The sequence below is a fragment of the Monodon monoceros genome, unplaced genomic scaffold (assembly GCF_005190385.1).
Source record: "Monodon monoceros isolate NGI ecotype Baffin Bay Population unplaced genomic scaffold, NGI_Narwhal_1 Super_Scaffold_7, whole genome shotgun sequence".
Taxonomy (NCBI): domain Eukaryota; kingdom Metazoa; phylum Chordata; class Mammalia; order Artiodactyla; family Monodontidae; genus Monodon; species Monodon monoceros.
Genome location: NW_021703784.1, coordinates 25,590,723 through 25,611,561, shown reverse-complemented (window position 1 = coordinate 25,611,561; position 20,839 = coordinate 25,590,723). Strand labels below are relative to the sequence as shown.

General features: G+C 34.8%; 1 protein-coding gene across 3 annotated transcripts in view; it reads left to right on the top strand.

Annotated features, from left to right (window-relative positions):
* Positions 1-20,839, top strand: part of CWF19L2 (CWF19 like cell cycle control factor 2) — a 200,612-nt gene that overhangs the window by 164,390 nt on the left and 15,383 nt on the right. Inside the window, exons 14-16 of one of the 3 annotated variants that reach the window (XM_029207882.1) lie at positions 5,255-5,371; positions 10,315-10,470; positions 12,426-12,506. In XM_029207882.1, the coding sequence (XP_029063715.1) occupies positions 5,255-5,371; positions 10,315-10,470; positions 12,426-12,506 (354 nt within the window). Of the gene's footprint in view, positions 1-5,254; positions 5,372-10,314; positions 10,471-11,498; positions 11,517-12,425; positions 12,507-20,839 lie in introns of those variants that run through there. The other 2 variants (XM_029207880.1, XM_029207881.1) reach the window with 2 other exon arrangements.

Here is a 20,839-nt window from a genome sequence, read left to right as displayed (position 1 = left end):
TGATGGACACTTAGGTTGCTTCCATATCATGGCTATTGTAAATAATACTGCTGTGAACATTGGGGTGATGTGTCTTTTCAATTATTGTTTTCATTTTCTTCAGATGTATACCTGGGAGGGGAACTGCTGGATCGTATGATAGTTCTATATTTAGTTTTTTGAGGAACCTCCATACTGTCTTCTGTAGTGACTTCCAATTTACATTCCCAACAACAGTGTACAGGGTTTCCTTTTCTCCACATCCTTGTCAACATTTGTTATTTATAGACTTTTTGATGATAGCCATTCTCACAGATGTGAGGTAATATCTTTGGCTTTGATTTGCATTTCTCTGATGGTTAGAAATGTTGAGCAACTTTTCATGTGCCTATTAGTCATCTGTATATCTTCCTTGGAAAAATATCTATTCTAGTTTCTGCCCATTTTTCAATTGGGTTATTTGGTTTTTTGATATTGAATTTTATGAGCTGTTTATATATTTTGGATGTTAACCCCTTATTGGTCATATGATTTGCAAATATTTTCTCCCATTCAGTAGGTTGTCTTTTCATTTTGTGGATGGTGTCTTTTGCTGTGCAAAAGCTTTTAAGTTTAATTAGGTCCCATTTGTTTATTTTTTATTTTGTTTCTTTTGCCTTAGGAGACTGATGTGAAAACATAACACCATGATTTTTGTCACAGAGTGTTCTGCCTATAGTGTTCTTCTAGGAGTTTTATGAGTTAATTTTTGCATATGGTGTGAGAAACTGTTCTAATTTTATTCTTTTACATGTAGCTGGTCAGTTTTCCCAGCACCCCTTATTGAGGAGACTGTCTTTTCCTTTGTATATTCTTGCCTCCTTTGCCATAGATTAATTGACCATAGGTTCATGAGTTTATTCCTGGGCTTTCTGTTCTACTTAACTGATCTCTGTGTCTGTTTTTGTGCCAGTACCATACTGTTGTGATTTTACTGTAGCTTTGTAGTATCAGCTGAACTCAGGGAGTGTGATACCTGCAGTTTGTTCTTTTTTTCTTAAGATTGCTTTAGCTATTCAGGGTCTTTTATTCTGTGAAAAATATCATGGTTATTTTAATATGGGTTGCATTAAACTTGTAGATTGCTTTGAGTAATATGGACATTTTAACCGTGTTATTTCTTCCAATCCATGAACACAGGATATCTCTCCATTTCTTTGTATCATCAGTTCCTTTCATTAGTGTCTTATAGTTTTCAGAGTATAGGTCTTTCACATGATTAGTTAAGTTTATTTCTAGGTGTTTTCTTCTTTTTGATGCAATTTTATATGGGATTTGATTTCTTGCCTTTTCTGATAATTTATTATTAATGTATAGAAAAACAATAGATTTCTGTATATTAATCTTTTATCCTGCAACTTTACTGAATTCATTTATTTGTTATAGTAGTTTTTTGTAGCATCTTTAGGATTTGATATGTATAGTATCATGTCATCTGCAAACAGTGACAGTTTTACTTCTTTTTAATTTGCAGTCTTTTTTTGTCTTTTTCTTCTCTGCTGTCGCTAAACACAGATGGTGAGAGTGGGCATCCTTTTTATTCCTGATCTTAGAGGAAATGCTTTCAGCTTTTCACTGTTGAGTATAATGTTGGCTGTGAGTTTTTCATGTATGGCTGTATTATATTGGTGTATGTTCTCTGTATACCCACTTTGTTGAGTTTTTGTTATAAATGGGTCTTGAATTTTGTCTAAAGCTTTTTCTGCATTTATGGAGATGATCATATGATTTATACTCTTCAGTTTTTTTATGTGGTGTATCGTGTTGCATCAAATACAATTTTTTGTTTCCTCACTTTCAGTGTGTATGTCTTTAGATCTGAAGTGAATCTCTTGGAAGCAGCATATGTATCATTCTTGTTTTTTTTTACCAAATTAGTTGCTCTGTGTCTTTGTTGCTATTTTGTTAATTGTATTCCTGTTGTTTTTATAGTTCTTCTTCATTCCTTTCTTCTCCTTTTGCTCTCTTTCCTTGTGATTTGATGACTGTCTTTAGTGTTACATTTGGATTTCTTTTTCTTTTTTGTGTATCTATTACTGGTTTTTGATTTTTTTAGTTACCATGATGTTCATATGTAGCAACATACATATTTGCATATATATATATAATCTTTATTTTAAATTAATGATCTGTTAAGTTTATACTCATTCTAACCACACTACATTTTACTGCCCTTCCCCCAACATTTAATGTTTTTGTTGTCATATTTTACATCTTTCTGTTTTGTGTATCCCTTAACTACTTATTGCAGGTATGGATAATTTTTTTACTTTTATCTCTTAACCTTCCTATTAGCTTTGTAAGTGGTTGATCTACTACCTTTAATGTATGTTTGCCTTTCCCAGTGAGACTTTTCTTTCCATAATTTTCTTACTTCTAGTTATGGCCTTTTCTTTTCTCCTTAGAGAAATCTTTTTATCATTTCTTGTAAAGCCAGTTTAGTGCTGAACTCCTTCAGCTTTTGCTTATCTTTAAAATGCTTTAACTCTCCTTCAGACCTGAATGATGACATCGCCAAGTAGAGTATTGTTGGTTGTAGGTTTTTCTTTTCATCACTTTAAAGATATCATGCCATTCCCTTCTGGCCTGCAATTTCTGCTGAAAAGTCAGCTGATAGCCTTATGGGAGTTACCTTATATGTAACTAGTTGCTTTTCTCTTGCTGCTCTTAAGATTCTTTCTTCGTCTTTAATTTTTGCAATTTTAATTATAATGTGTCATGGTGTAGACACATTGGGTTCATCTTGTTTGGAAGTCTCCATAGCTTCCTATACCTATATCTGTTTCCTTCTTAAGGTTAGGGAAATTTTCAGCCATAATTTCATTGAATACATTTTCTACCCCTTTTTCTTTCTCTGCTCCTTCTGGGACCCCTATAATGTGAATATTAGTATGCTTGATGTTGTCTCAGAGGTCTTTCTCAATCTGTCCTCATTTTTAAAACCTTTTTTTTGTTGTTGTTCAGCTTGAGTGATTTCCACTACTCTGTCTTCCAGATCTTCCAGATCTCTGATCAGTTCCTCTGTATCAGTTCCTCTGAATCAGTCTACTGTTGATTTGTTCTAGTATATATTTTTCTTTTAGTTCTTGTATTCTTTAGTTCTCTTTGGTTCTTCTTTGTATTTTCTAACTCTTTTTTGAAATTGTCAATGTGTTCATTCCTTTTTCTCCCAAGTTCAGTTAACATATTTATGATCATTATCTTGAATTCTTTATTGGGTCAATTGCTTATCTTTGTTTAGTTGCTTTTCTTTTTTTTTCCTGAGGTTATGTCTTGTTCCTTCACTTGGAACATTTCCTTCATCTCCTCATTTTACCCAATTCTGTGTTTTTTCACTCGGTGTTAAGTATGTCAGTTACTTCTCCCCATCTTCAGAAGTAGCCTTATATAAGAGACATCCTTTGGGGCCTGGCAGCATGCACCCCTTTGGTCACCAGAGCCCTATTCCTAGGGGTGCCCCCTATATGGGCTGCATGTACCCTTCTGTTGCAGTAGGGTCAACTTCCATTGGGGAGCTGGTATGTGGGGCTGAACCCCAGCTTAGTTGGCTGTGGTGCCTCTTGGCACAACTTGCAGGCCTGCTGGAGTGCAGGGTAGGCTTTTCTCGTGGTTGTCTGTTTCAACCTATGGGATGTGGGGCTGCTGCCATCTGCTGGTCGGTGGGGTAGGCTTCTCAAGTGGTTCATTGCATGCCTAGCAGGGCTCAGGGCTGATGCCAGCTTGCTGGAGGACGGGCCTGGTCCTTGGCACTAATAAGCTAGAGGGAGGATTCTGAAATGGTGCTTGCCAGTGCTGGTGTTATTGAGGTAGAATGAGCTGCCAAAAATGGCTGCTGCCAGCTTTTCTGTCCCCAGGGGGAGTCCCAGTTGCTTCCTGCCTGTCTCGGAGGCTCTCCAAGAGCAGCAAGTGGGTCTGAAACAGGCTCCTTTCAAACTAGTGCCTCTGTGCTAGGACTCAGAGCATGTGAGATTTTGCAGACAACCTTTAAGAATGGAGTCCCTATTTCCTATTGCCCTTGGGATCTCTCCCATATGCAAACCTTGCAGGCCTTCAAAGCCAGACATTATGGGAGCTCATCTTCATGGTGCAGGTCCCCTGCCTGGGAGCCCAGTGTGGGGTTCACACTCCTTGCTTCTTGTGGAGGACCTCTATAATTGTAATATTCCTCTGGTTTGTGGGTTGCTGACCTGGGGGTGTAGGTCCTGACTAAAGTGCATCTCCAGCGCTGTTGCCTGTCTCATTGTGGTTCCTTCTTTATGTCTTTAGTTGTGGAGTATCTTTTCTGCTGGTCTTCAGGTTGTTCTTACAGATAGTTGCTCTGTAATTAGTTGAAATTTTGTTGTGCCTGTGGGAGGAGGTGAGCTCAGGGTCTTCCTAGTCCAACGTCTTGGCCACCTCTTCAGTGCTTATTCCTGATACTGTTTTTAATTGTGAATATTTTGGGGATTTAACTGTAAATTTAAGTAGATAGCCATATCCACACACACTCCTAGTTTCTCCTCTTACAGTGAAGTTTTAAAAATTTGCATAATTTTGTAAAGCAATTAATAAATTTATTAATTCATTAATTCTCTTACATAAAATTTTTCTAGCTAAAACCTAGCAAAAAATTATAGAAAATAGGATCAAGCCTCGTCGAAGAATATTTATGGTTCTTATAAACACCTTTTCCTCTCTACATATATACTAATTGACCTTTTTTGTTTTTAGACAGTTTGTGTAAAATGAAAAAATAGTACCAGCTTGTAGGTAATACATGTATGTAAATAAATAGAACTTAACCAGTGCTGTAAAGCCATACAGAGGTTATTTCTCTTTTCCCAGCCAATGAGGGAAGGAAGACCTGATTAATAGGCATCAGTTTAACTTTCGTATCATTACCAGGTCATGTATTTCTTTTATTCTTGCAAAATTTGTGCTGTTTCAAGGGCTTTGAAGGCATATAGCTTTCTCAGGTGAAGGATAAAGTGTCATTCATTCTACCCTTTGGTAAGCTTAATCTTTGAGGTATAGCAGTCAAAATTGAGACTTATGCAATAAGTTTCTGGTTATTGAAAGATATCTTCATGGATTTTAAATTTTTAAATAGTGAATGTCTTTAAAATATTAAACTATAATATATTACTTATGAGCAGGTTTATTTTATTAACTGTTAGCCATGTTAACCTATGAGGGGCTCATCTTTCAGAACTGAGAATAGCAATAACATTTCACCTTTGCATCTATTTTCCCATAGGTTTATTTATGTTTACCCAACTTACGATCTCTTACTGAAGGGCACTGCTTGATAGTCCCTTTGCAGCACTATAGAGCAGCTACCTTATTGGATGAAGACATCTGGGAGGAAATTCAGGTCAGCATGATAATGCTCACGACCATTGTAATGATCAAGAGCAGTTTTTACACACTATTGTGATAAATTCTAACAAGTTTTATGCCTTCATTCAATGATTTTACTTTCTGAATTTAAACAAGTATACATTTCCATAGTTCTGTATAACTGTGGGTCATGATGTTTTCACCACTCACTACCTTTTTACTTTATTGAAAGCTTTAAATAAAAATTTTTATTGAGGTATAATTGTCATATAATATATTAGTTCCAGGTATACAACTGAAAGCTTTTGTCTACTAAATAAACTATGATCAAATAATAATTATTTTTACTTTAAAAGAAATCAATGTAAGATTTCTAATATTTGCTTTCGTGGAACATGAAATAATCATTCTTACCACAGTAAGCTAATAAATTACAGCCAAAGGAAAGATGTTTTCAGATAATAAAAAATAATTTTTGGAACTTAGTGGTTTACATTTAGCAATTGTCATATTTTCCTATAATGGCATTGACCTTTTCTGCTGCTATGTTTTGTCGTGATTTTGTTACCAGCTTTAATTTCCATACTTTTCCCTTATAGCCTTTTGGATTCAGGGATTGTGTGTGTGTGTGTGTGAATGAATGTCTGTGTCTGTGTCTGATTCTTCAAGAAATTGAAAGGCACAACGTGGGTGAAATTACTGCTGAATTGCAAGACCTTATAATGACCAAAATAGAGAGAGAGAGAGAGAAAGGAAGGGAGGGAGGGAGGGAGGGAGGGAGGAAGGAAGGAAGGGAGAAAAAGAGAGACAGAGAGAGAGAGAGAAGGAAGGAAGGAAGGGAGGCAGGTCCTGTTTTTCTGATGACTGACAAGTGAATAGGGTGAATAGGGGTTATAGGAACCCCTAGTTAGAAAACACGAAAATTTTAAGACTTCTAAAGAGACTAATACTAGTGTTTGTATCATGCTGATAAAGATACCAAGAGAGGAGATATTTTGACTGTATTTCATGAAATTCCGTCTTTTAACTCCCTGAAATCTTTTAGTTTATTCTGTGAAAGTTAAAGGGCAGACTGTTTTAATGCATCTATGGCCCAGCAAGGGTAAAAGTGTGGATAAGTGTATTTGATGTGAAAAAAATTTTTCTTTTTCTAATAGTGGATTCCAGTGCAGTAAATAATTTAAAGTGGAAAGTGTGGCAGATTTGGTTTTGAGAATTATTTGGGGACTTTTCTGGAATGCTTTCTAAAAATGTATACATGCAAAACTGATTTAACTTAGAGCAAAAATAAAGTGCCAAAAAGATTTTAAGTTATACAGGAATCTAGTATGTATGTTATATGTTTTTGTAAGAAATTAAGTTACTTGGGCTTCCCTGGTGGCGCAGTGGTTGGGAGTCCGCCTGCTGATGCGGGGGCGTGGGTTTGTGCCCCGGTCCGGGAGGATCCCACGTGCCGTGCAGCGGCTGGGCCCGTGAGCCATGGCCGCTGGGCCTGCGCGTCCGGAGCCTGTGCTCCGCGGCGGGAGAGGCCCGCGTACCGCCAAAAAAAAAAAAAAAAAAGAAGAAATTAAGTTACTTGATGAAAAACACCGAGTTGGATAAAGAAGAAATTTATTCAGTTCAGTAGATACTGAGTGCATGAGTGTATGATAATGCAGGTGTTGTGAGAAATGCAGAGATAAAATCACTCATTAATTCTGCCCAAAGGTGTGGTATATACTAGTATAGGTTACATTATGGTTTAGCAGATTTTGTAAGCCAGATGCATTATAGAAAATTGAGTGAGAGAGGAAAAGCCAAAATGTTTTATGTAAATAATGGCATTATAGCTCTCTTTTGTGATAGAAAGAAGTTGTTAGAAGGTGTAAATTACTCTATGATAGTGAATGAAGAAAATATCTGAATTCTAGCTTATTTAAAGAAATGTACTTTTTTTGATTTTTGTTTTTACTTTCAAATATGTACAAAAACTCAAATTAATTATGCCCTGGTTAATACCCTTATGGTCATTCACCTCTTTTAGAGAATATATGTTAAAAATGACTTGACTTAGCAAAAAATTATGTTTGCAAATTCAGGGACCACTTCCTTCAAGTAATTTTTATCACCATCCTCTAGTAACATTTAAATTTAATTTTAGACCTTGTATTTAGTAGACTATACAAAGATATTCAGCAGAGCATGTGGGAATAATCACAGATTTCTAATGATAATATCTAAATTTTTAGTTTTACTAAATATATAGTGAAATTTGTTCCCCTTTAAGTTTATTCTTATCAGTTTGACAAATGAACTTGAACATACGTTATAGTCAGATACTGTAGGTCCATTTTTTAAATATCTCAAATTAGCGGTATGGTGGTGGGGTTGTTGATGCTTATCTACAGTGGGCTTCACTGTGGGGCCATTTCAGTGGAAAACTTGCAGTGTTAGTACCATTGGGTCTTTTTTTTGGGGCTAGTCAGACTCTCCAGAAAACACTCTTTCAGTCTCTTGCCTAGAGCATCTATGTCTGCTTTCCAGTGTTCTGGGAGCTGAGTTGGGAAAGAACGCTGGCGTGGCAGAATGTCAAACATTTAAGAACACTAAGTAACATTTTTTATGATGCCCCTGTTTTCAGACTGTATACTCTCAACTGTGTCTGGTTTTCCTAGCCCAGCAACTTTGTTGTTTGCCTTCTCCAGAAGTTTATCCTATAGTGTTCTGCTGGTGTGGAGGAGGGGATCTGGTGTATTAGTTATTTTTTTTCAAAAGACTTTCATCTGTGCCATCTGTTTTTTATTACAACTTCACCTCTAATTCCATAATTCCTTGGTGCTGCCAATTCCTGAGCCCTTTGAGGATTCTGCAGTGTAGCATGGGTTTCTTCTTTACCATCCCTGCTAAACTGCCTCCTCCTATATCACTCAACTGTGAACCAGCTTTCTAGTGTTTAAGTCAGATAATATGGGGTGATCTGATTTTTAGCATATTTTCTTTGTTCTAATAGCTTTATGCTGTTTTGAAAATTATCTTAATGTCATTTTTGAGGGGTCACTTCATGAAGGTTGTAGAATTAAATGTGTATGTTCTGTACTATCGCATAACATTTATCTTTGGATAATCCTATCTTTAGACATGTTCTATTTAGAAAATTTGAATAAATTATAGTATTAATATTATATCATCAGCCCTAAATAGCTTTGGTATCTTTAATGAAAATACTTTAATATTTATTTTAAATTCCTTTACGTGTGTTTATCTGAGTTTTTTGTAATGTGGTTTGTAATGTGTAAGAATCGTAACACTCTAGTATAGATTACTTAAATATATTGTAAGGAATATAAGTCCAGATGTGTTAACTAAATGAGGAATTGCAATTAGGTGAGTAATCATAGTTTAGAAACGTGGAAAATAGTGATTACCTGAAGGATGAAGTGTTTTCTACTAGTAATACGGGAATTTTATTTTGCCCCTGTAACATGAGATCTCTACATCTCTGTGAAGCATAAAATAGTTTTGGTATCTTATGATAATGAACTAAAACACTTTCTTCATTGTTTAGTTTTCATATAAATTTTAAAGAATGCATATTATTTAACTATGTATAGTGTATTTGTTGTATTGAACTTGGGGAAATCCTGCTTTAATGGAGCTGATAACCTCAAATTATACCATTAAACTCATATTTTTAAATTAAAGTATTTTATATATATATATATATATATATATGAAGTACTTAAAAGTGTGTATGTGTCCTCCTTGAGGCTATAAGTATGATGTTTATATATTTTATAATATTGAACTATTCTTGTATCACTACTAATTTAGTACTTTTGAGTTTTCATTTATAATCCATGATATCTTAAGTCTGTCTTCTTCGCTATTATCCAGATAGACTCTAGAACAGTCATCCAACAGTTAAACCTAAATTTTACCACCTAAATGTGATTTTATCTCTTCCTTTTCTTATTTTAGTTTACTGGAACTGTTTCCAATATATACATAATACTGAGCAGAGTGAGTTTCAGTTAAAAAAAATATGTTGCTTAACTATGTGAAATTATGTGGTAGATTTAGAAAGTAAAGTAACTATAAGGTAACATTGTAGAGTTTAAACATTGTTTACTATTTTTTTTATTTAAAAAAATGCTGAGCTTATATATATAGCTGTGGTTAGAAATGTAGAGCGAATCCTGTATCTGTTGCTTACTAGGTACCTTTTTACTTTACCTCAAATTATAATTATTCGATTCTTTTTCCTACTTGTTCTTATTTTATAAAATGAGTGGAAAATAGAATAGTGATGAGTGATCAATAATAAGTGATCAGAGGAGACCTGGTTGGAACCCAGAACTCCCAACCCCTACCCAGCAGAAATTTGTAGGCTTTCTTATTTTTGAGTGTCAACAGAGGCTTGAATGGAAAACCTGAACTTCTATCTCCACATGGCAGTAACTAGGCAGGGTCTCAACAACAAACTGGTTGAATCTCTAGGGAATTATGCTGAGTGAAAATTTGCAAGTGAAGGATCAGAAGACATATGAAGGGAACCAGCAAATGAAGTTACTTTGAGGATAGAAAAACAATTGGAAGTGAATTCTGCATGTCTGTTACTGAATTTAAGGATGCCTACCTGCTCAGAGTACCTTTTTTGGTTTTTGGATGTTTTCCTATGATTTTACTGTCAGTTCTATATATTCTACTACCTAAATTTGATTTTTATCTCTTCCTTTTCTTATTTTAGTTTACTGGCACTGTTTCCAATATATACATAATACTGAGCAGAGTGCATTTCAGTTATAAAAAACACATTGCTTAACTATGTGAAATTATGTGATAGATTTAGAAAGTAAAGTAACTATAAGGTAACATTGTAGAGTTCAAACATTGTTTACTATTTTTTTAATTTTAAAAGAATTTATTATACTTTTTATTGTTCTCATATTTTGAATCTCCTCTCAGTGTGTTATTTACCTAGCCATTTCCTCTCTTCAGATGTTTAGAAAATCATTGGTAAAGATGTTTGAAGATAAAGGATTGGACTGTATCTTTTTAGAAACGAATATGAGCATGAAGAAACAGTATCATATGGTTTATGAATGCATTCCTCTCCCAAAGGAAGTGGGTGATATGGCTCCCATCTATTTTAAGGTATTTATGGATAGTCTTTACAGGCATACTTATTTTTTGCTGTATTATGGTTTTATGAATAGTTATCTTTATTCTGATATTTTTTCTCCTATGTACTTATGAAATTTTATATCATATAAAGAAATGAAGTAAAGCACAAAAATTCTGCTATATAAATTTCTGTAGAAGAAATTTGAGATTTTGACCTTTAAAAAGCATGCTTACTTATAAGTATGAATATACTATCAAATGGTAATTTATAATTTTAATTTTTCATTTCTCAAATGAAAAATCAAGTTCTACCTTGAAATACTTTCAAGTCAAAATTGTAGTCATGACTCTAGAAATTTATAATTTATAACTTAAATTCCTTAGGGCCAAACATAGTTACATGCAAACAGTACAAATTACAATTGCTAAAAAAAAAAATTACAATTGCAGAGACAAGTTATTGCTGTAAGTTTTAGTATTTAATACCTCATCATGCTCTTTGAAAAAGAAATTAAAATCTAACCTTGACATACATCTTTGGACATTGTAATAAATGATTAGAGTTCTTAAGCAATTGTGTCATTATAATGTTCAAGCAGGTTTAACTAAATAGCGTTTGTTTGATACTGGCCTGAGTGCAGTGTAATTTATAGACTAATATAAATTTGTAAATGTAGAACCATTTATGAAATAGTAACGTGTACAATTAAAGAAGAAGATAATGTTTTATGAGGTGGTATAGAAACTTGCAAATGCAACATTTAGACAATATAGGATGGTAAATTTTAATTAATATGGACTGTAAATCCCAATAAAAAGAATTATTTTAAAAAAGGATTATTAAACCTGTTAAGGTTGATGAGGTGGTGAAAATCAACTTTTCCTATAGAAATTTTTAAAAACCATCTGATTATTTGCTTTGAAGTCATGCTAGTAAAGTATAGGAAAACAAGCCAGATAATTCCCAAACCCATGTCAGTCCTGTATTAAACAGAATCAATTGAGAAAGAGATTATTATGCTTTTCTTCAATTTTTTTTTTCTCTTGTACTTCCTCAGTGAGCCCTAGGAGATTGTGACTATAGGTATTGAAGTACATAGGGCACAACATAGAGCAGCTACTGTTGCTTATGGTGGGTGACAGAAATGTCATCTCTTAGCAGAATGGTATGCTACTTTTCTTTTATATTGTATCTTTTATATGATCGTTAAAAATATACTCATTTGATTTAGCTTCAATTTTATATTGAATGTGCTACATTATAATGTCAACACAAGCAATCCATGTCTTTTAAATAGGGAGCAGCAGTATACCTGATGTATTTAAACTATGCTTATTTGAATGTTAATTTCACCTTTAAAATTTATTTCATTGGTAATGATGTATAAAAATGAGATTATTTTATAATTATCACCATGGCTTTTCTTTCTATTAAATATTTCTTTACCATAAATACTAGTCATATTGATTAGCTTAGAAAGTCTTATAATTCCATGTCTATGTATTTTTTCCCATGCATTTTTACTCCTTTTTTCTATGGCCAGAAATAGCTCGAGTATTTGGTTGCCAGAAAGCACATAAATTACTGTTCTTATATACAGAAGAAGAACAATAAAACAAAATGAATTTATTTGAGTAGATGTCTATGAATGGAGTAAGGAATTTGTGAACTTTATGTTCACAAATTCCATTCAATATTAAATTGCTTGGTCTTACTAAGGATTGTTTTTGTCATGTAAAGGTGAGCTAAAGTTAGTACAAGAGTTAAGAATGAGTAAAATAGTATTATTTTGGCTAAAGATAAGACTTGTATGAAATCAAGAAATTCCAATTTTAAATAACAGAAATTAAAGGCTTAATTCATTCAAACTAATAACCTAACATGTATATTAAACCTTATAATTAATTCACCATATTACTTTACTTTTAAACTCTTTGTATTTACTTGTGTATTATTTTTTAATTGACAAATGGCTGTTTCTTAGAAAGCCTTAATGGAAACTGATGAAGAATGGTCTATGAACAAGAAATTAATTGATCTCTCTTCAAAAGATATCAGAAAGTCTGTAAGTATTATTTTTTTTTAATATAAGAAATAACCCTACTATTTAGGACCTTTGTAATTTCCATATCTTATTTGAGAAAGAGACCATTTGGCTGAGTGATCAAAGGTGAAGGAAATATAATTCCATAAATAAAGAAGAAATTATTTTCATCCTACCTGGTCTAGCAAATCCTTATTTCTTTAATTGCTTATTTGAATGTTTATTCCTGATCTTTTGGTGCTCTGCCACTGTAGTCCCTATGATTGTTTATGATAACCATAAGACTCTGCCATGAAAGTTCCTCTTAATGGGATTCTCAGCCTCTGGGACAAGTGAGGAGAGATGCCTTCTTGTTACTGAAATTATAATGAGAAAAACATTTTCCTAAAGGCTCTATTTTGAACATGGAACTCTCTCTCTTTTTTTTTTTTTTTTTTTTTACTTATACAAAGGTTTACTGTTATGGTCCTTTAAAACAGTAGTTGAGTTAGATGATGGGTACATTATTCTTTTAGAGACTTTACTAACCATGCTTCATAGTTTAATCTTGATTTGCAGATCAGATTTTAGATACAAGTTACCCTTAGGTTGAGTACTTCTGTAATGACCTCCCTCTTTTCTAGAAATACACATTAAATGGAATAGATATATAATAGGACTGTGGATTCCTTTTTCTTTTCAAAGAGTATTATATGAATGTTTATTGAGTACCTGCTATTTACCAGGCACTGTTCTAGATGCTTTTTATACATAATGGAACAAAACAAAGGCTTTATGTAGCTAATATTCTAGTGCAGGAGTTGGGAACTGCACTCTGTATGCTAAATCCAGCCTGCTGCCTGTTTGTGTAAATGAAGTTTTATAGTAATACAGCTAAATCCCTTTTTTTTTTTCTTAACATCTTTACTGGAGTATAATTGCTTTACAATGGTGTGTTAGTTTCTGCTTTATAACAAAGTGAATCAGCTATACATATGCATATATCCCCATATCTCCTCCCTCTGTGTCTCCCTCCCAACCTCCCTATCCCACCCGTCTAGGTGGTCACAAACCACTGAGCTGATCTCCCTGTGCTATGTGGCTGCTTCCCACTAGCTATCTATTTTACATTTGGTAGTATATATAAGTCCATGCCACTCTCTCACTTCTTCCCAGCTTACCCTCCCCCCCCCCCACTGCCCCCGTGTCCTCAAGTCCATTCTCTATGTCTATATTCCTGTCCTGCTGCTAGGTTCTTCATAACCTTTTTTTTTTTTTAGATTCCATACATATGTGTTAGCATATGGTATTTGTTTTTCTCTTTCTGACTTATTTCACTCTGTAGGACAGACTCTAGGTCCATCCACCTCACTACAAATAACTCAATTTCGTTTCTTTTTGTGGCTGAGTAATATTCCATTGTATATATGTGCCACATCTTCTTTTTCCATTCATCGGTCGATGGACACTTAGGTTGCTTCCATGTCCTGACTATTGTAAATAGAGCTGCAATGAACATTGTGGTACATGACTCTTTTTGAATTGTGGCTCTCTCAGGGTATATGCTCAGTAGTGGGATTGCTGTGTCGAATGGTAGTTCTATTTTTAGTTTTTTAAGGAAGCACCATACTGTTCTCCATAGTGGCTGTATCAATTTACATTCCCACCAACAGTGCAAGAGAGTTCCCTTTTCTCCACACACTCTCCAGCGTTTATTGTTTGTAGATTTTTTGATGATGGCCTTTCTGACTGGTGTGAGATGATACCTCATTTTAGTTTTGATTTGCATTTCTCTAATGATTAATGATGTTGAGCATTCTTTCATGTGTTTGTTGGCAATCTGTATATCTTCTTTGGAGAAATGTCTAGGTCTTATGCCCATTTTTGGATTGGGTTGTTTGTTTTTTTGAGATTGAGCTGCATGAGTTGCTTGTAAATTTTGGGATTAATCCTTTGTGAATTGCTTCATTTGCAAATATTTTCTTGCATTCTGAGGGTCGTCTTTTCATCTTGTTTATGGTTTCCTTTGCTGTGCCAAAGGTTTTAAGTTTCAGAGGTACTGTTTTTGGCTGCTTTCATGCTACAAGGACAGAGTTGAGAGTTGCAATAGAAATTTTATGATCTGCAAAGCCCAAATTATTTTATTTAAATTACAATTTTATTATAGGTTTTAAAATTGTTTTTTAAGTTTTTAAAATTTTGCTGACCCCTCCTCTAGCAGATGTCACTAGAATATTTCTCTCCCATTTTTTGTTTTGGAAAGCGAGACCTGATACATGTGACTGACAGAATTCACTATTTTATTTATTATATCCCAGGCCAAAGGTTGAAATCTCATTGTATTATTGGAGGTAGTTTTAATTCAAAAGTAAAACCATTGTCTATTGTCTTTTTTAAAAATTAAAAAAAAATACAATTTTTAAAGGTTACTTTCCATTTACAGTTATTACAAAATATTGGCTATATTCCCTGTGTTGTACAAAACATCCTTCAGCCTATCTTACACTCAGTAGTTTGTACCTCCAACTTCCCCGCCCCTGTATTGCCCCCCACCATTGGTACTGGTAACCACTAGTTTGTTCTCTGTATCTGTGTGTCTGCTTCTTTTTTCTTCTATTCACTAGTTTGTTGTATTCTTTAGATTCCACATATAAGTGATATCATACAGTCTTTCTCTTTCTCTGTCTGACTTATTTCACTTAGCATAATGCCTTCCAAGTACATCTATGTTGCTGCAAATGGCAAAAATTTGTTCTTTTTTATGACTGAGTAGTATTCCATATATACATATATACACCACATCTTCTTTATCCATTCATCTGTTAATGGACACTTAGGTTGCTTCCATATCTTGGCTATTGTAAATAATGCTGCTATGAACATTGGGGTGCATATATCTTTTCAAATGAGTGTTTTGGGTTTTTTTCTGATATATATACTCAAGAGAGGAATTGCTGGGTCATATGGTAGTTCTATTTGTAGTTTTCTGAGAAACCTCCATACTGTTTTCCTCAGTGGCTGCACCATTTTACATTCCCACCCACAGTGTAGGAGGGTTCCCTTTTCTTCACATCCTTGCCAGCATTTGTTATTTGTTTTCTTTTTAACGATAGCTGTTCTGAAGGTGTGAGGTGACATTTCATTGTGGTTTTGGTTTTGATTTGCATTTCCCTGATGATTAGTGATGTTGAGCATCTTTTCATATGCCTGTTGGCATCTTCATTTCCTCTTTGGAAAAATATCTATTCAGTTCTTCTTTTTTTTAATTGGGTTTTTTGGTTTCTTGATACTGAGTTGTATGAGCTGTTTATATATGTTGGATATTAATCCCTTATTGGTCATATCATTTGCAAAAATTTTCTCTCATTTAGGAGTTTGTCTTTTCATTTTGTTGATGATTTTCTTTGCTGTTCAAAAGCTGTTAAATTTACTTAGGTCCTATTTGTTTATTTTTGCTTTTATTTCATTTACTCTAGGAGACTGATCCAAAAAAATATTCCTGTGATTCATGTCAGTCAGTGTTCTGCATGTATTTTCCTCTAGGAGTTTTATAGTATCCAGTCTTAAATTTAGGTTTTAATCCATTTTGAGTTTTATTTTTGTATGGTATTAGAGAATGTTCTAATTTCATTCTTTTATATGTAGCTATCCAGTTTTTCCAGCACTACTTATTGAAAAGACTGTCTTTTCTTCATTGTATATTCTTGCCCCCTTTGTCGTAGATTAATTTACCATTAAGTATGTGGGTTTATTTCTGGGCTGTCTATTCTGTTCCATTGATCTATATGTCTGTTTTTATGCCAGTATCATACTGTTTTAATGACTATAGCTTTGTAATATAATCTGAAGTCAGAGAGCATGATTCCTCCAGGTTTGTTTTTCTTTCTCAAGATTGTTTTGGCTATTCAGAGTGTTTCAAAGGTACAATCTCCCAAGACTGAACTAAGAAAAAATAGAAAAGATGAACAGACCAATTACCAGTAATGAAATTGAGTCAGTAATTTTAAAATTCCCAACAAACAAAAGTCTAGAACCAGATGGCTTCACAGGTGAATTCTACCATTTATCCTTCTGACACTATTCCAAAAAATTACAGAGGAAGGAATGCTTCCAAACTGATTCTATGAATCCAACATCACCCTGATACCAAAACCAAAGATATCACAAAAAAGAAACTTACAGGTCATTATCACTGATGAACATAGATGCAAAAATCCTCAACAAATACTATCAAAATGAATCCAACAATACATTAAAAAGATCATTCACCATGATCACGTGAGATTTAACCCAGGGATGCAAGGATTTTTCAGTATTCACAAATCACTGTGACATACCACATTAACAAATTGAAGAATAAAAACCATATGATGCAGAAAAAGCTTTTGATAAAATCCAACATCCATTTATGATAAAAACTCTCCAGAAAGCTGGCATACAGGGAACATACCTCAACATAATAATGGCCGTATATGGCAAACCCACAGCTGACATCATACTCAATGGGGAAAAGCTGAAAGCGTTTCCTCTAAGATCAGGAATAAGACAAGAATGTCCAGAGTCACCACTTTTATTCAACATAGTTTTGGAAATCCAAGCCATAACAGAGAAGAAAAAGAAATTAAAAGAATCCAAATTGGAAAGGAAGAAGTAAAACTGTCACTATACATAGAAAAATCCTAAACACACCACCAGAAAACTACTAGATCTCATCAATGAACTCAGTAAAGTTGCAGAATACAAAATTAATGTACAGAAATCTGTTGCATCTCTATAAACTAACAATGAACTATCAGAAAAGAGAAACGAACTATCAGAAAGAGAAATTATGGAAACAATCCCATTTACCATCACATCAAAAAGAATAAAATACCTAGGAATAAATCTAACTAAGATGGCAAAAGAGCTGTACTCTGAAAGCTATAAGGCACTGATGCAAGAAATTGAAGATAAAACAAAAAGATGGAAAGATATACCGTGTTCTTGGACTGGGAGAATCAATTTTGTTAAAATGACCCTAGCACCCAAGGCAATCTATAGATTCAGTACAATCCCTATCAAAATACCAATGGCATTTTTCACAGAACTAGACAAATAATTTTACAATTTGCCTGTGGTCTTTTTCTTTTCCCTTGCTGGTGAATTGGGACAGACAATATATTAAAAAACAAAACAATGCCCCCACAAATGTCTAATTCATGATCTTATAGAAAAAGGTATCTAATGTACATACATCTTTTGTGCCTAAGTTTTTCACTTCTCATATCATAATTTCCAATGCCATTGAATATTCTTTTAGAACATGATTTTAATGGCAGTTGAAAATATTTTAGGGGAGGGGTGGAATCAAAATGGTGGAGTAGCACGTTGCTGAACCCACCTCCCCTCACAAACACATCAGGACTACAACTACATATAAAGCAAGTCTCACTAAAGGTGACCTAAAGACTAGCAGAACAGCTCTTCTGCAACCTAGACTGTAAAGAAAGAACCACACAGAGTTTGATAGGAGGGGAGGAGAAGCGATCTAATTGGGACTGACACCCCTAGAGAGTGACCTAGAGAGGAGAGAAATATCACATGTTCAGGATCTTCCTTGGGGAGCGGAGCATTCAATCCACACATTAGGCATTCCATCCCTGTGGTCCAGCAAGAGGAAGATGAGCCTGTCTGGGTTAGAAAACCAGTGGGGCTTACCTGAGTGCTGTAATAAATGGAAACTCTGCTCTTGAGGAGCTTGCACACAGACTTGCTCACAGTCCCAGGGTGGAGGCAGCAGATTGAAATCTTCATGATGCTCTGGCTGGCTTGCCAAGACCACCCCAGTGTGCCCCCAAGTTTGCACTGGACTCCTACTCTAGCCCCTACTGCTCTGCTGTTGCTCCCTGCTAAGGTCAAGGCTGCAATTGCCAACAAGAGTGCACACACTTGGAGGGAACAGGGCTTGGTTGAACCCTGGCCCTGCCTCTGATTAGGATGGGAGCAACATACTTGGGAGGGAGAGGAATCAGCCCCAGGGTGGAGACTGCCATTTCTTGTGTGCATGTCGGTGCACACACTTGGGAAGGAGTGGAACCAGCTCAGTTGTGTGGCTCCAACTCCTCCAGCCCTGATCTAGCCTCTTACCAAAGTACACACATCAAGAAAAAAGTGGAACCACTTCAAAGTGCAGCCCCAAGCCCTCAGTCCCTGACCATGCTCACAATTAAGGTAGAGACTGCCATCACACCTGGGAGAAGTGCAGGTCCCTCAGGGCTCCTGCTTCAGCTCTTGGGCCTGGATCCCACCCCCAGTAGGGCAGTGACTGCCACTGAGCATAGGAGAAGCCCCAGCTCAAACATGGCTCTGGCTCTACCTCCCACCAAGGCAGTGGCTGTCAGGGCACCCTGGGCTTACTTCAGATTGAGCTCCCACTGGAACCACTGTGCACACACAGACTGCATTGGGATGCTCCCACACAAGGACATGTCTTCAAGACCAGGATAGGTAACTCTTTCACCTACTGTCATGCAGACAAAGGAATATGTTTCAAATGAAAAAACAAGAAAAGAAAAATGAATAAAACCCTACTGAAACAGAGATAAATAATTTACCTGATAAGGAGTTCAGAGCAATAGTAATAAGAATGCTAACTCAAGTTGGGGAAAAAAATAAATGAACAGAGTGGGAATTTGAACAAAGAACTAGAAAATATTAAAAAGTACCAATCAGAGCTGAAGAATGTAATAACTGAAATGAAAAATACACTAGAAGGAATTAGCCACAGATTAGGTGATATAGAAGAATGCATAAGCAACCTGGAATATAGTGAAAATCACCCAATCAGAACAGGGAAAATAAAAAAATTTTTTTAATGAGCCTAGCTTAAGGGACCTCTGGGACAACATCAGGCATTCTAAATTTGCATTGTAGGGATCACAGAAAGAGAAGAGAGAGAAAGGGATAGAAAATGTATTTGATGAAATTTTGGCTGAAAACTTCCTGAACCTGAAGAAGGAAATAGATATCCAGGTATAGGAAGCACAGAGAGTCCCAAAGAAGATGAACCCAAAGAGAACCACACCAAGACGTATAATAACTAAAATGGGAAAAAATAAAGGTAAAGAGAGAATTTTAAAGTCAACAACAAAAAACAGTTACGACAAGGGAATTTCCATAAGGCTATCTGCTGGCTTTTCAGCAGAAACTTTGCAGGCCAAAAGGGAGTGGCATGATATATTTAAAGTGCTAAAAGGAAAAAACTAAAGAGTTCATCAGTACTAAAGTGACCTTACAAAAAATGTTAAGGGGTCTTCTTCAGGTGAAAAAGAAAGGACCAAAACAAGAAATAAGAAAATACAGGAAGGGAAAAACCTCACTGTTAAAGGCAAGTAAAGGCAGTGGATCAACCACTTAAATGAACAATTAGAAAGGTTAAAAGACAAAGATTTTAAAATTAAATATAACTACAATGAACAGGTAAAGGATAGGCATAAAGATGTAAAATATGACATCAAAAATAGAAAGCATGAAGGGGAAATTAAAAAATATAGATCTTTTAGAATGTGTTTGAACTTAAATGACTATCAGTTTAAAACGATAGATATAGATATACATCAACATATGTGAACTCCATGATAACCACTATATATGCAGTATTTTTGCTGGTAAGCCATCTAGTACCTATTGTAAGGTTGTTTTTTAAAACCTGGATATATACCTAAAATAAGTACCTGGAGGATTTTAATATTTTAAAATAACCAATAGAGACAGTAAGAAACATACAAATTCTTGGAATGGTTGTTATATATTCAACTTTGAAGTGTTTTCTTTTCCAAATCACCACATAGCGTTTTATCTGAGACTATTTGAGAGTAGCTGGGGAATGAACCAGATGACCTCTTGAGGTCACTCTTAGCTTAGGATTTGATAATTACGGGGATGGAGTTGTGAAGAGAACTTGAGTATAAGAATAATTTCAAAGCAGGTCACTTTTTACAAGGTTAACAAACTTTCCAGTATCTTTTTTAAATGATAATTATGTTTCTGAGCATGAAGTGAACAATCTTGATTTATTTTAACATTATTTTTATTCTGAAGAAACCTCATTATCCTTCTTTTAAAAAACTCTATGTCCTTAGTAGGTACATAAATTATTTTATGTGTGTGTTGCGGATGTGCTGATTTTTTCTTCCATAGTGGATTCTTGGTTGTTAGTAGAGATTGACATATTTGTAATTCATTCTGATTCTCTGATGATTTATGTTTTTATTTGTGTGAGTATAAGCTTCTCTTTTTATGTCTATTTTGTTTACTTTCTCTGGGTCTTTTGATTTCCTTGCACTGTAGTGTGAAGTTCATGGATATATACAAGAAAAACAGATCTGAATGTTCAT